Source organism: Poecilia mexicana, unplaced genomic scaffold (genome assembly GCF_051168715.1).
Source record: "Poecilia mexicana isolate PSO_F unplaced genomic scaffold, ASM5116871v1 scaffold_15, whole genome shotgun sequence".
NCBI lineage: Eukaryota > Metazoa > Chordata > Actinopteri > Cyprinodontiformes > Poeciliidae > Poecilia > Poecilia mexicana.
The window spans coordinates 7,755,336-7,772,023 of record NW_028263384.1 but is presented as its reverse complement, the minus strand read 5'-3'; the positions used below and the strand labels follow the sequence as shown (position 1 = coordinate 7,772,023).

At 40.4% G+C, this 16,688-nt stretch overlaps 1 protein-coding gene across 2 annotated transcripts in view; it reads right to left on the bottom strand.

Annotated features, from left to right (window-relative positions):
• The window catches only part of meis1b (Meis homeobox 1 b), a 105,549-nt gene that overhangs the window by 82,843 nt on the left and 6,018 nt on the right, over window positions 1–16,688 (bottom strand). For both annotated transcript variants that reach the window (XR_015765531.1, XM_015001137.2), the window contains exon 7: window positions 2,496–2,607. Coding sequence is in view for 1 of the 2 variants with exons in the window: in XM_015001137.2 (XP_014856623.1) it covers window positions 2,496–2,607 (112 nt within the window). In the remaining variant the exon portion in view is untranslated. The remainder of the gene's footprint in view (window positions 1–2,495; window positions 2,608–16,688) is intronic.

Genomic DNA, 16,688 nt, shown 5'->3' with positions numbered 1-16,688 from the left:
CACTTTGTCCTTAAAAGTAACATTTAGAGAAGAATTTCCAGACGATGTCAAGCTGATCCTGTTGCCTTAACGTCCCAGAGGAACATAAAATGAAAACTTAATTATGAATTTATTTCTCATTTTATGAATTTTAAAGCAACAAAACTGTCCTAAGGTGACATTTCTAAGGCAGGGATACAATGAGATCATGTGGCTTAAGTGTAATCCAGTCTGGGTGTTAGCATTCATTTTGTCTGGTGAAGTAAGTGTTAGCTATTTTTAGGTTTTTCAGACATTAACATATGGGATTTAAGCTTGGGACCCTGTTTAATCCATGCATAATAATCTATATGTAGCGACTATTCAGACCACTTTAGCTAATTATTCTCAAAAACGCGACCAGCGACAAATCTAGCAACTATTTCTGTGTTATTGGTGACATTTGGTGACAACATAAAACCACCAGTTGCATTGCAGCTACAGTTAGCAGTGGGCGCTGCCTTGAGTCCCTCCAACCCACGATGGACAGCAGGCTTGTCGCGCTGCAGCAGAGTCAGCTTACGGTCAGGTCAGTCAAAACCAGCAAAAATGAAAAGCTGAACTTAAAGAATCAACCAACACTTTTTACCTATTTATGTGGCAATATGTTGGGTACTCAGTAGAAAGCAAACGGTTAAATGTGGTTGATTTGTAAGCATAAGCTAACAGTTAGCTACTCAGATAGCTAAACGTTTAGCATCTGCTTAGCTTCTTCCTCTAGGTGCTAAATTAAGTAAAGCACTACTTTTCTGTTTATGAATGAGTCTTGATAACGTTCTTCAGTTCAAACTCTGTTTAGACTTTCAATAATCTTGCTAAGGCGTCATGTCACCAAATGCTAACAAACTCTGTAGTGTCTCATCTTATGAGGTGAACGTACAGCCACACCAAAACAACTGAGTGATGTTGAAACCATAAATTGCATATTGGCAAACAGAGATTACATTTTCTTCAGTTTTACGTATTCTTATTCTTACAGTTAGACGCTAACAGCTTGTAAACCATGCTAAGCTAAAGGGAAATTTAATCCTTTAGTCATGAATTTGAACTGTACTTTTCAAGACTAGTTTAAATTCTGACATCCCTAAAGGCATAAAACTTGAAGTGTGACATTTTCTGTTTTGGGAAAACCAAAATTTGAATAATTTTTTGAATATTTTTTTATTTTGTCTTTAAACAAGACAAAATAAAACAAGCATGGAAATATGTGGACAAGCCCAACCTGTGCTGGAGTGTTCCAGACTGATCCTTGGAAATATAGTTTGTGATTAATAAACTTTGTGCTGCATTTGCGAGAAAAAAGATACTTTTTAAAAGCAAAACGTTATATTATTACATCCGGAACTGTCAACTAAAACCTGAAGTTATTAAAGCAATTTTAACAAACTCAGACATGTTTCTTTTAAAATAAGTTGACCAGAAGTTGTATTTATACACGCCTAAATTCATCACAGAATTCAGAACACACAGCTTCACCAAGAAACATGCACACACACAGACGTTCACTACTCCACATTTTACCCTCTAATGAAGTCCAACGGCAAAACAAAAACCTACGAGAGCCCAGACGGAGTTAGGAAAACAGAGATGTGAGGTGACAGAGAGATGATGAGACAGAGTCATTGTAGTATAAGGAGCCAGTCTATAATTGGAAAGATGTGAAAAATGAAGTGTCAGTTTGGTCAATAAGGGGCAAAGGTCGCAGAGGCAGGAGCCCAAACTCGGCACAGAGCATGCTCATTAGAGCGACCAATGAGCTCTTGGCTGGCTGCTCCCAGACTATTACGCATCAAAGGTAGAGGAGTGGACACACACTTGTACAATGTCTCTTTGTCTCGGGCCCGGTAATTTCAGGGATCTTTCATCAGCTCGTTCCCCTCTTCCACATGATCTATTTTTCATTTCTTTCTAAGCAAAACGTCTGAGTCCTCAGCGCTGACCAGTACTGGCGAAATAAAAAAAAATAAAAAAAGAAGAAGAAGAAGAAGAAGAAGCAGGATTTCAGTTGGAAACACGGCGTGTGAATGTGTGTGTTGACTTTGTGAGGCATGGCAGCGTTCTGTGCTCCTACCCAGGCTCTGCCTCCTGGCACAGGCCACCCTGCAAACTGCTCGCCCTGACACCAACCTCAGTAATACATCAAGTTGCGTTTCTGTGTGCTGTTGGTTTGCAGCGTCAATCCCAACACAACCAACGTGCTGTTTCTGTCTGCCTCTCTTTAAAACACACCGAGCCTCACAGTGCACCAACGGACAAAGGAAGAGAAGGTCAAATCTAGGGTTGTAGGCACAAAAACTAGGAGAATCCGATTCCATCGACTTCTGAGAGAATCTATCGAAGCTCAAAGAATGTTAGGAAGACAATATCCCTTCATCCACAACAGGTATACTTAAAAAAATACAAAAAAAAGTGAATGTGAAATAAGAGGTAAGGAACTTTTCTCTTTTTGTTCATTTTTCAAGCGGTTGAACTCTTACCCTGTTCGCTGCTGTTATCTCCGCTGTGAGACGTGTGTCCACCGCTGGACGGTCCCGGCGTGCCTCCGGAGCGCGTGGACGCCGTGTCGTCGTGGTCTCTGTTCCAGGATGTCTGTTTGGGAGAGAGACAACCAGAGAGACGGCCATTTTTAATACTTCTATTGGCTGTGGTTTTTGTTTTTAAGCAGTTTTAATTTGTGAACTGAATGTAGATACGTAAAGATGCACCAGTCAAAGTAATTCTGACTTCTACTTTCCTTTGTCATCCTACTTTTGACTGATTTTGTTATTTTTCCCTTCCCCTCAAATACCATTACACATAAAACATGGCAGAAAAAACTGTTTTGAATCCATCAGAAAAAGAAGATTTTGTATTTACAATTTGTTTCTACATCAAAATACATCCCTATCAATAGTTTTACTGTATGATGTTGGTGAAGGCATATATAGGTCAAATTTTGTTCTTTAATTAAATGCATTTCAAGCAAAGGAAACCCTTGCTACTACAAAATAAAACTCACCCAGAGTTAAGCCATTTTCTAAACATAGTACGTCTGGCTAAAGTGTTTTATTGTGAAAGCTGGAAAAATCAACTAAATTGCATTTCTATTTTCAGACTGCCCTTGGATCTCTGATCAGCATGTCAAATAATGACAAAAAAAATACTTTTGAAAAGTTTGAAATATAGTTTGATTCCGGTTTGTTTTACTGATTGCAGCATTTACAGAACAATGGCATATTAAACAGTCACAAATGCAAACTTAAAAATGAACTCATGATTCAGTCTAAAGCTCATCCTGCAGTTCATGAGGCCCTTCAACGTCTTTTTTTTTTTTTTTTTTTTTGACAAAATGCAGATTATTAGATGTTTCTCAAACAGGCCGGTCCAGATCAATAGAGAGCAAACATGTTGCTTCAGTTCTCAGATTTCTGAAGCATGCAATCCGTGGCCGCCTCTATTTGCCCCAAACCACTAGCAGATGAAAATATGAAACAGCTACAACTTAAGATAGGCTACAGCAAGCGCCAGGGAGTGATGTCATCCGAGCAGAGAGGGAGAGAGCAGAAGGTAAATAACTCATGCATTCCCCCGTCTGTACGAATTCTCTGTTTGGTCCAAAAATGAAATAAAAATAATATATATTTAAAAAAATAAAAATAAAAAATGGACGACCACTCGCACTAAAGTGGAGCTAGATTTCAGTTTGGGCACGGCAAGAGCAAAATTAAATAAGCAAACGCTTTTCCGTAATCTTTCCTTAAACAAAATGAAATGCAATACCGATCCGGCCGAGTCTGAATGAAAACAAATGAAAATGTTTGAGCGTAGCCAACTTCAAGAACAAAAAAAAACAACTTTATGATGCAAAACTGATGCTCTCCTTCCCCCCCGTGTAGCTACCGACTGGACAAGAGGCTGGAGTTTATATATAGCAAGTCGGTTCCATGTAAGGCCAGATGAGGGTCATCTGCACACTGGACAGTGGTTAGCAAATGGCTCAGATACGACTCAAAACATTAAAACCACACGCCACAAATAGTGTGCATACAATAAATCACACAGTTATTGACACATCGAGGCCTTCGTCGCACTCAGACATGCAGATTTACTGCCTCGCAAAAGTATTCACTCCCCCTTCAGACTTTTCCGCTCAAAAAGCCACTTTTATCCCCGCCACTACAAACTAAAACACACATTAAACAATTTTGTAAATACATGTTACATCTAGCTAAAGTGTTTTATTACAAAAGCTAACAAAAGTAAGCTGAAATTTCTATTTTCATATTTTGAGGTAACATGAATCCTCTATTTTAAAAGCTTGTTGTGGATGTTAGCTTATGGAAATACTCACAAGATGACAATTTCTTGTTGCATTAATGATCAAAAACATTTCATTTTCGGGTTTTGTAAGAGCTGCATAGTTGCAAGAAGGTCAAGGAAAAGGATACAAGGTAGACCTGCACAGTATCAGGAAAACGCTACAATGTGACATTATTACTGAAAATTCTGGTGACAACAACAGTTACAGCTAATTAAAAATTTCCCATCTCGTCTCTTACTTTATCATAAAACACGAGCCTCACGGGTCAGTGTGAGAAATGTAAGGCAACTCTGTGTAACCACACGTTCTTTTAATGCTAAAAACTCAGTAGATTTTGGAACGACAAAAGAAAATAAAAACCCATTTCATAGAAACAGCAAAAATGTGGAAGAAGACCCTCTGGTCAGATGAGGCCAAAATTGAACCTGAACACACCGTCCTCACTGAGAAACTCTTTTCTTTTACTAATTTGCATTCACACGCTGGAGTGGAACTTCACTTTCCAGCAGCACAAAAATCATAAACATGAAGCCAGACCTGCTAGTTTAAATGCAAACATGTGTTATGATGGCCTAGTTAAAACCTGGATGTGAACCCAATAGAAAATCTGTGCCAAAACTTGAAATTTGATGTCCACAGATTAGGGATGTGCTGATCCACTTTTGTCACTTCAGATACGGATACCGATATCTGAGGTTTTCGGCCGATACCGAAAAACAGAGCTGAATTTAATTAAAATGTTTCTTTAAAAAAAAAAAAAAAAAAAAAAACACCGACACAAATTACAGAAACACAAATTCATTTGATATCTCTGCACCAGTACAGAACACTTGATAGCTTCACAAGTTTGGTCAAACATGTAAAAACAACTTTAATGTTCAGTCAGTGCAATTAGGAGTGCAACAGTCAAAGTAAAATAAATAATAAAGAAACTGAAACTGACAAAACCAATACTACTTTGGTCAAATGTAAAAAAATAAAATAAAAAAACAGCAAACCTTTTAAATGGTTCAAAATGTGCAAGAAAATGTAAAACAAATAAAGCATAAGGGCGCACAACACATAGAGTTAGACTGAATAGATTGCCCACACTGTCACCGATTCCAGATCCTGAATTGTTTTCAATATCTGGACCGATACAGATATTGATATTGATATCGGATCAGGTGCATGTCTACCACAGCCGCTTTCCATCCAGTCCAAACGGCACGCCGCACTTCAGACTTCGACAAAACGTTGGAATTCTTCTGCTTCCCTTTCATAATTACTTTAGTTCGTCCATCACACGAAATTCCACAGAAACATATCAAAGTTTGCCGCTGTGGCGTGAACAGAACGCCACAAAACTCGACAGAGATGACTGCTTTGGCACCACGCTGCACATGAACGTACACAGAAAGAGCAAAGAAAGCGCGCGGGCCCTGCCGAACACAGAAAAGCTGCTACATGTGAGTGAAACCAAACCAGATGTCTCCCGGCGCTCTGCGAAGCAACATTAGCGCTGAAGACAGGGGTGAGAAAGGAGACGTCACAGGAGCAGGGAAACGGAATCAAATGTCTCCGAAACGACTCCATATCACAAACAGAACGCAACGCAAACGCTTATCGAGGCTCCTCCGCCCGCCTGCCTTTACTCTGCGAAATCAAATGAGGCAGATATAAAAGTGTGTGTGTGTGTGTGTGTGGGGGGGGGGTGCACGTGTGCTTTTAGGTCGTTTTGTGATGAAATGAGTGATAGAAACCCGCAAGGAGGACGAGAAGAGGGGAGAGGAGAGGAACGCTGTGGGAATGGGAACAACTGGTTTCAATTGGGACGCTGCGATTGGCGCTGCTGCCGTTGTGTGAAGGGTTTGGAGTTGATTTTTGCTTTATTAAAATAAAAGAAGACATTATTTCATGACATGGGATTTGTTTAAAACAGAGTGTAGACTTGAGCGGAGAAAATACAAGTCAGCAAATTCAACACATTTGGAGCGGATTAGAGCTGCTTTGATGTTCCCAGGCTATGAAATTATAATCCAGTGATTACATGGACGATATAATCGTTTTCCAAATTAGACTCTGAGGCTTTTCAATAAAGACTGAAGTTCCTGTGCGACGGCATGCCTGGGACAGGGACAGGGACGCTGATTTTAACGGGGATAAGAACCAGGATGATTGTTTTCGGGTTTTTTGTTGTTTTTGTTTTTTTTGTGTGTGTGTTTCGACTCTTTATAAGTTCTTATTTGCTGACCGTGGAACAAGAGGAAAAAAATGAAACACCCATGCATGACCGAGTGACTCCAGAGCACATCAGAAGTGAGGTAATCCAGACCACATGCTCAAAACACAAACAGTTAACAGCAGCTTTTGCCAACTCTTTCCAAATCTGTTGTGTTTAAAAAAAAACAGAGGGAGAGACAGAGAGAGAGAGAAAAGAAGAAAAAAAGCCGAACATGTTTATTCAGAGCTCCGTAAAGAGGAATAGTACAGCACCCACCCCCGGGGATGTCGAGCGGTGAGAAGTGAAAAAACCCAAGAGCGTCGGCTTGTGAAAAAGGATGTGATTTCCCTTTTTTTTTTTTTGTCTTTCCATGTCCTTTTTGTTGTAATTCTCTAACAAATTCCATTTGAAAATATAATTAGAACGAAGGGGAAAAAAAACAGAGGGGGAATCGGCAAAAAAAAAGAAAAAAAAACTACCGCATTAGCTGTAATTGAACAAAAGAGCGCTTTGCCTGCTGGGAGGTGGCCACCGCGGCCCCATGGGAAACGGGGCGGGGCCGAGACGGGGCCCTGGTGGCATCTCTGCGGGGACGGGAGAGAGGGAAGGGGAAGGAGGGGGGAGTTTATTTATAATCACAGGCCGCCCTTTGGATGGAACGGGGCCCAGCTCTGATCCAACACGCAATTAATACACACACGGCTGAGATAACACAACCGGTGCATACAAGGCTGCGCAGCATGTGTGTGTTCTCAAACACACTCCTCTTGCTTGGTCACTTAGCTTGCACAAACACACACACAACCAAATACTTTTTTTTTTTATTCCGCAAACACATGCACACCTGCCATAATAACAAAAGCGCTCACCTTGACCCGAAAAAACACAAACACACACACTTACCCTGTGCTAACAACAGTTTAAAAGCACCAGAAAGAATAGGGACACCTTGAATGTATGTAAATTCAGAGGATGAACAGATGAATAAACAGAAACAGAGAAGAGGAGGAGGAGGAAGAAGAGGAGGAGGAGGAGGAGGAGCGTCCCTCCGAGCCCAAGGCTTCACACTTGATTCATTCTGTTCGCTTAATGAGCCGCCGTGGTCTCTCGCTCAGAAAACGCCTCCCTCCCCTTAAAATTTCTCAACCTGCTCCATGTCTCCTGCACAGGATAAAGATTAATTCAATGCCTAATTGTTCAGTAAATTCAATTTTCCACATTCTATTCTGCCTAGATTTAGCTAAACTTCTTAAATCTTCTGCGCCAAGCTAAGGGAGCTCTGCTTCTTTCTTTTTTTTTTTTAGAGCCACACATACCTTTTCCCTTTTTTCTTCCCCCCACCCTCCTCATCCCCTCCTTCATCCCTCCTAATTCGCCGTGAAAAGATTTTCCTTGCTGGAAATTCTGATTCTGCTATGATCGGTGAGGCATTCCAATCCGATCCGTTCTCATTGTGCCTCGTCTAAGATGCGAGAGGGGGCTTCCCTTTCTCGCCTTGCCAGACCCCCATATCATACAAGCGCTCATGCAAGAAATGCTGCCTTGCCAATTCATTTGCAATAATAAAGAAAATGGTTGGGGTTGTTGTGCTTTGCCACCCAGCTCTTCCCTCTTGTTGTTTTGTGCCCAAAATATCTTTTCTGATGTTACGGATATTTACAGAAGACCAATTTGTTGGCACAGCTGGTAAAGATGTGTAAAAAAAATAATTTTAGTATTATAATATCACTCTGAAAAATTCAGCTAAATCCAACCTTTAACTGTGAGTACATTTTGGTATTGATCCGATACAAAGTGAATACAGGATCAGAGTTATCGATACCGATACCATTATCGATGCCATGTTATCAATATCGATAATTATAATCGATCTGCCCAACTCCACCTTTTGTTGTTAAAAAGTCCAACATTATCCCACTGTCTCACTCCTCAGAACTATTCGAAGACGTATGCGTGTTCAACCAAGTAAATAACGTTCTGCCATCGTCTTCCTTTGCATTTGACATTATATGACACACAATTTGATCACCAGATAAGCCAGGCATCAACAGAACTGTAAGGCAGACTGAAAAATTCTGTTGCATGATCATCACCACACTGCTTCCTAAACTGATCAATATTCACTCACCTCAATATGGTAAAAGCTTGAAACTGAAAGTCAAGCTGACACCTTGCCATGTTTTCTGATTAATTTGGCCAATGGGTGCCTGAGAACTCATAGAGCTTAGAGATTTCCTTCCGAGATAGTCACACTATCTCAACTCTGAGAAAAAAATGAGGCAAAAGTAACATATCTTGCTGTCCTGACGCAGCACTGCAAACTCCACACCTTTTATCCCAACACTAATGAACTATTCAGAACAGAAGTGCATGGAAAGTAACACACATACTCAGAGGATGTGAAAGGCGTGATGTTCCACAAATTCCTCTTCATATCCCCACATAGCGCGTGGGTTTTTATTATGTTAGTTTCCTGATCAGCAGGTTTACTTTAAGCTGACAAAAGCACAGAGTTCTGGTTAAAGTTGGTCTAAAATGGTAGGACAAAAAATCTATTTTTCTGGCAATCTCTCTACATCCCCATTTGGCAGATAGATAGCATTTAATATGTATTATTGGAGACTTTGTGACTCTCTTTGCTGTTATCCTTAATATTAAGGTATGCTTCACCCCTCCTTTACTATCATGTTCACTGTGTGGGTCGTCACCTAGCCTAGTGGCTAGCTGCTAAAAGAAAAGTCCATCTGTGTCACTTAGTATTTATAACCCAGGAAAACAGGAAGTCACAGATTCAATTTAAAAAGTAAAGTTTATGTGGGAATTATTTTGCCACAGTTGATTTTTAAAGAAGAATAATTCCTTCATACACTAAATAAAGATATTCAAATGTTTACAGTTTGTGATTACATCGCCGTACTCCTACACCATTCATTCATTCATTTCTGTCTTTTCCCAACATTTTTTTCAAAGTGTGTTTCCATTCCTGAACTTTTCAAGCTGTGCCAGGGAGATATATATATATATATATATATATATATAAGTATATATATATATACTTTCCAATATGGTGGTACATCTGAATCTGAAGATGACAGTCAGGCTTCTCAGAATTCCTCATGCATCCTTCCCCTCTGCGCCTGTTTTCTTTAACACAATTTTTGACCTTTTGCAACAGTGCTGCTTTCTTGAGCTGAAATCCGTGAGAATACCATGTGTATGCGGCGGCAGTGGCGAGATGGCCCGCAATAACTCCGGACACATTCTCCCACTCAAGCAAGCACTGGTGGGAAAGCTGTGAGTGAAAGGGGCAGAAAGGCCAGCTATTGTAAACTCTTGTTTGCTTTTGCCTTCCACGGCAAAGAGATAAAGCAGGATCTGCCTCTCTGATAACCGGCCAGGCAAGTGCTTATCCAACTACCTCTGCTTTCTCAGCCCTCTCCACCCCTTTTCCTTCCCTCCCTCTTTCGCTGCAATATTAGTGCTTCCAAAATGAAAAGAGAGGCTGATAATGGTATGCGCGGTGAAAAAGAAAGAAAAAAAAAGTGTGTGTGTGTGTGGGGGGGGGGGAGCAAAAGGACCCCCAACTCTCTCCCTCCCTCCTGTTTTGTTCTGCACTCCCTAACTCCTAACAATAGACAAAGAAAGGAGAAATAACCTTATAATTGCTGAGAGGGGGGAGAAGAAGAAAACTGGATTTTGTCTCTTGAGTGCGTAAAGTATGCTACGCTGAATAGCCGTCAGGTACGCTTCAAAACTGGTGGGTTAACTTCGCAGAGGCAAGCAAAGATAATTACATGTTTGAGATAATTACCGGAGCTTTCAAAGTCTGCTTAGATGGCACTCGTAGAAACTGACAAACTGATTTTGTTTCTCCGTGGCCGTCCTCCACTACGACTCTCCACGCTGTACGCTCCGTGTTTATCCCGCCAGAGCCGAAATCCAAACAAAAACATTAACTCCAGTGCCCTCCCTTAACCACCAGACAAAGCACATCCCTCCTGTTTTATTTTTTTTTTAATGTAGCTACAAGTGAGGAGAAAAAAAAAAAGGGGGTTGATGTGATTTCTTCGTGGCACGTTTCGCAGCAGGTTTCTTCTGCAGGTTAACTCGCTGGGATTTTCTCAGCCTATTCCTTGGAGACGGGCTGTTTGTGACGGTGGCCATTGTCGGGGGGCTCACAGGGGGTTAAGGGGGAGAGGAACTTTCCATTAGCTAAGTACACATGCGTTAAGCCAGGTTATTGTTTACTTAGCCTAAGAAACCACAGCGGGCCTCGGGGACAGACATGGCCGCTCATCAGAGGCGTCAAGAGTCACAAGCCAGAAACTTTTATATCCGCTGTTGGGATCCTGTGGTTCAACTAAGCACTACTTTCCAGCAATACTTGCGAAATCTAAAAACAAACAATAAATCAACAGTAAAAAAATAAATAAATAAAAATAAAACAATAAACGTATGGTGGTGTTTAGGAGGCTCCCTACATTCTTTATCTTTGATGTCACTCCAGCGTCGAGTTGCATAATCATAATCGCCCCTACTTGTTATTCGCGGCACAATAATGAAGAGGCTATGAAACACACAAGTCACGTGGTCACCTCTTTGTATCACTTGTTGAATCCTCAACAGCCGCCCTGCATTCACAACTCAAACGAAAGGAGAAAAAAGGGGGAGTTTAGGGGAGAGAAGGAGGAGGAGGAGGAAGGTGAAGGGGGGTTAACCCGTTCTCTATTCAACTACAAAAGCAGCTATTACCAACAATCACTACAATGATTTGAAAGTTGGTGTTAAGAGCAGCAGCGCACCACTGTAGGGGAGCCGGCGAAGTCTGCCGAAACTCCATACCTTGACAAGAAGTGGGCTAGATTAGCGACGTAGCGGCGTAGCGATTAGGAAGGTAGTGGAAGTTATAGTTTCTATTGGCTTAGGAGGTTAGAGGCTTAGTGGGGAGGAGAGAGAAAAGGAGACGGGGGGATGAGGGGTCAGCAGTGTTTGACAGCCAGAGTTACCTAAACCAACACCGCTGGGTCCCACTGACCTGGAAGCCCGCACTTGTATAGCAAAACAGCGCCATTTGTTAGGAGAAGATAGCACGATAGCACTATCAGGAGTGAATTCTTACACCGTGACCACAACACTTCCCTCACACACAAGCTGGGCTTGTTCGGTGGAGAAAAAAACAACAACCACAGATCCCAAAACGTATAGATGTGACTCCAGATTTACATTTTTTTTACGTGAGGGAGACTTTTTAAAAAATAATAATGAAAAAGTCCAAAGGAATTCATATCACGTCAGCAGAATTGGGCAGTAAGTTGATATATTTTGCACAGTTACATTAACTTGAGTAACTTTTTGGGAGGAAAAAAAGTACTTTTAGGAGTATTTTTACTACACTGTGCTTTTTACTTTTACTTTTACTTGAGTAAAATTTCTGAATTCTCTTCCCACTGTGAGTAACTTTACTGAACAAAGAACAAACATGTTTTAATCAAAAATTCACCAAATACAGACCTACACCTGTAGTTTTTGGAAAAGTTTCATACGTTTTATGTTGAAAGAAATAGTTTCGTTTGCCTGATTTTGTTATTTTGTAAATTATGTTATTTATGTGACTTATTTTCAATTTTGCTCTTTAAGACAAATTTCATATTTTGGTCCATTTGATGATGTAATTTTCAAATATTAAATGATTGATGTTTTGATCAGTAACCCAGAACTTGAGCAGTCGTTTTTACCAAATACTTTTTGGTTCATTTCTTGGAAATGGAAATGTTGACGTAGTGCTTCGCTGACTCGAGTACAATTTTTGACTATCCACTTTCGCACATCAGTCGCTGTGTATTCACAAACGTTTAGGACTCCTACGTCAACATTTAGTCAAGCAGGATTTTTTTTTTTTGAAGAAAAAGAAGAAGTTTCAATTATTTCCAGCCCCACTTCAGCCCGCATGGCTCAATCAAGTAAAGGAGCTCTTGAGACCTGGAGTGAGTCCTCAGCACTATTAGCAGTGCTCAGGCTCGACGGGCCTCTGAGTTCATTAGCAAATTGCAGTAACACTCCGCACCCCACTCCACCCCTTGCTCTCTGTGCAATTAAAGACAACGGTGCAAACGACATTCTGCAACATTTCACTGACTCCTCAAACCGAGCTGGACGTGTGTGTGTGTGCCAGGCAAATTGGGCGTACTACTGCAGTCGTACTCACACAACAATAAGCTGCTATATATATAGTCTATAAGCGACTCTGCAGAAGAATGTCTTTCCAAAGAATTTGTACCTGCAAGAAAAGTCTCTGCAAAACCAGCAAGGAAGGAGTTAAGAGAGTCCAACTGGTGCTAACCAGTCACTCCACTCACATAGCACCTGAGGGGGGTGCTGCATTTATCAGGCTGGTTTGAACACACACACACACACACTGCAGCGCGTCCATGCACACAATCACACACACATGCTCGCACGGAGAAAGACACACACAAACATTGGGAGGGTGAGCCCAAACTAGCTGAGCTGCATTCACAAGCCAGCGCAGAGCCTCTGACTTCTTCACCTCTCAGCTATGCTCTGCTTTTCTTTTTGAAAGTGCCGCTCGATCTCCCCTTTAGACAAGCTATGAAAAAAAGGGGGAGTAAAAAAGGGAAAAACACAATGCAGAGACACCTAAAGAATGAACCCAGAATCGCTCCTATGACGCGGGGATCATGCAACTGAGAAAGTCAGCATTGTGAGATTGGTGAGTTTAATAAATTCAAAGTATTTTTTTTTCCTCCCACTGACAGTTTTTTTTTTCTCCTCCTTCTGCTACAGTCGCCTCGCTGGAATAAATTGGTTTGTGAATAAATGAGCCCAGTTTCTCCTTCTTGTTAACATTGTTCTTTTGTGCAAATTCACTTTCCAGTCCACTTCAACTTTATGCCCGAGGGCATATATTAAAAATACATATGGAAAGAGATAATGCTCGCACAATGCAAATTTGTTAAGGGTGCCACTGCCTAACTACCACAGTTGAGATGTAGCAAAAAAAGTCATTTTTCTCTCAGAACTTTCAACATTATATATATATATATATATATATATATATATATATATATATATATATATATATATATATATATATATATATATATATATATATAATTGGTAAAGTATGCCACTTGAATTTTGGGAATTTTTTTGGGAATTCTTTATTTTTTCATCTTAAATGCAATATGTGTAGAACTTTTTCTACAGTTTTCGATAATCAATTAATCACGATTAATCCGATTAATTGTTCCCGCTCCAATGTATGTGGCTGCAACTACCTTTTATTTTAGTTACTGATTTGTCAAACAACTCTTTTGAGGATTAAATGAAGCTAAAACTTTGACACTGGAGTTTTGGATAAAACTCATTTACAATGTTTTTTTTTTTCTTTCTATTATTTGATCTTAAATGCAAAATGTATTTTTTTTGTACAGTTTTGGCTTAATGACTGCTCTGAGTGTGCTGCTCTTTCAACAAATGGTCTTCTTTGAGTCTGTATACACCAATAATGATTAATCGATTACTTAATTTGTTGATGATTACCTCGAACAATTGATTAATCACAATTAATCATTTCAGCCCTAATATATATATATATATATATATATATATATATATATATATATATATATATATATATATATATATATATATATATATATATATATATATATATATATAAAGTTTGTCATGGGATTCAGCTTTGTTTAAGTTACAATGCCTGCATTCAGCATAAACAGGCGTGCACCCGCTGCCTGTTTGGATATGCCTGTTTGCACACACACACAAAATAAGCTCATCCTTCAACATTACACATCTGTCAAAAAGTTATCTCATATCTTGATATGCTCGCAGGTCATTTGTGTTCCTCTGTCAGAGTAAACACAATCCGGTGAGGATCCGTCCTGATTTGGCTGCACAGGGACCATCATTATGTTAAAATAGGCCACGTCTTCATACAGTCAATTAAAGATCTGCACGAGTGCCCCCGAGCACAACATCATTTCCTTCATATACCTCTAAACCCCCGGGTTTTAACTCGCTATTTGCACATCTTGCATGCCATAGAGCTTCAGTCAATCCTCTGACCTATCTATTTGAAATCATAATAATATAAAGGAAATTCTCCCCCCCTCCCCCAAGTGCTGAATCCCTGAGAGAATAGGTGACAATGCTGCTCAAAGAGACACTTAAATGCACAAGTGGCGTTCTGTGTTATTTAATTATGTCCCTGAATTAAATGAAGTATTATCTTCCACTGTGATCTCTCTCTCTCTCTGTGTCTCTCATTTCCATAATCAGACATAAGGGCCAGGGATCGGAGGAGCAGTGCATGCGCGGTGGGGCGTGAGGGAGGGGGGGGAATCTTCCCTGTCGGGCCCCCAGTCTTCTCCCAGTCCTCCCATTCAGTCCAGAACATAAAAAGCCAGTGGCTGCCCCTCTCCTCCACTCAGACCAACCACTCAACCATATGGAAGTCCGTGGATTTAAATTATTTAGTCTAATCGCTTCATTACTTTTTATGTAGGACTATCCAGCTAATCCCTTTAATTTGGACACTTGATTCTCACCCACAATCCCCTCGCTGCCATCTATAGGTTATAGCCTCTATTATCATAAGCTCCTTTAAAACGCTGGGAGAGTTTAACTTGTTCTCGTCTGTAGAGACTAAAGATGCACCGATCAGGTTTGTCCCAGCTGGAACCAATTTTTGGTTTTCTTTGCGAGACCAGGCAGTTATGATTCATATGTTTTGGTCTAAGAACTAAAATGCTAAATATAAAAATTGTAACTCCAACAGCAAATTAAAGATTCACAACATTATCCTCATGTAAGCATCAAAGTGTAATTATTTGTTGAACCACAGAAGAAAAAAAACTGAATCAAAGTACATATAGTTGGATCACACATTCATAACTTTAATAGTGTCACCTTCCTAAAATAATGGCGAAAACGCACTTTTGCCAAAAGTGAGATTTCCTCAAAAAAAAAAAAAAAAAGAAAAGATCACCACCTCTTTATAACAAAAATCTGAAAAAAGTTTTTTTTTTTTTGAAAAAAATCACTTTTGGCAAAAATTACATCATTCCGTTTATTTCTGTAGCACCAATTCACAACAAATATCTCGTGGCACTGTACAAAAAACAATCATTTCAGTTCAACTCCACATACATTCCAATTGATCCTAGTTATCCAGCAGTTCAGGATGCTCAAGTAATTATCCAAAGTAGTTTAAAAGTTTCCATCTAAGGAAACCCAGCAGACTGCATCAAGTCCTTACTTCAAATCGTTCACGAGTTACTTTTGGACATCGGCCGGTTCCAACGACCGGCCTGACAGATCGGTGCGTCTCCTGCTGCAGCTCAAACAGACCCGCGCTATTAATAGCAAACATCCAGATTTGCATAATTCTAATCATCAGTTACTGTTATCATTATTTAACTGCAGCGTATGGACCATTAGGGTCACGCGTATGAGCATGCTTGTCCCCAGAGTCCCAACAGTCAGCGGAGCACATAATGAAGGCTGTGGTTATCTCTGATATCTGCACAAAAGAAAACACTTCCTAATCTACCTTTTGATACCACCAACTGCTTCTACTGTTTTGTTTCTTCCAAATAAACCTTCCTATTGGGGGTAGAATCTGTGCAGAGTAAAGGACAACCAGAGGAGGAGAGAGGAGAGGAGAGGACGGGGGTCCCGATAAGCAATGTGCACTCATGTCTAAGGAAAAACACTGACAAGACGAGTAATGAACCGTGAACCCTACAGTGGAGAAACCACAGTCTGCAGCCCCTCAACGCTGCACTCTCCTCTCAGCTCCACGTCACCCAGGAGCTTTGCTTCATTTCTGGCGGTGGGTGGAGGGGTAGGGGGCTGAGAGGGGCTGGGCGGGGGGCTTTCCAAAAAAGAGAGAGAAAAATGAAGAGGGGCTCTAAATTAAAATCGACATGAAGCAGGTCAAGTTGACGGCGATTCTTTGGCGAGGTAATCTCCTCAGGTCGGTTCCGGGTTCAAGTCTTAATGGACCAATAATAGCAACATTATTCAGATTTTTCTTCTTTCATTCCGATGGATGGAATGTAAAACGGGCTTTAATCATATGCAAATAACAGAAGAGTGAGGCAGTGACCCAGAATAGCTGAA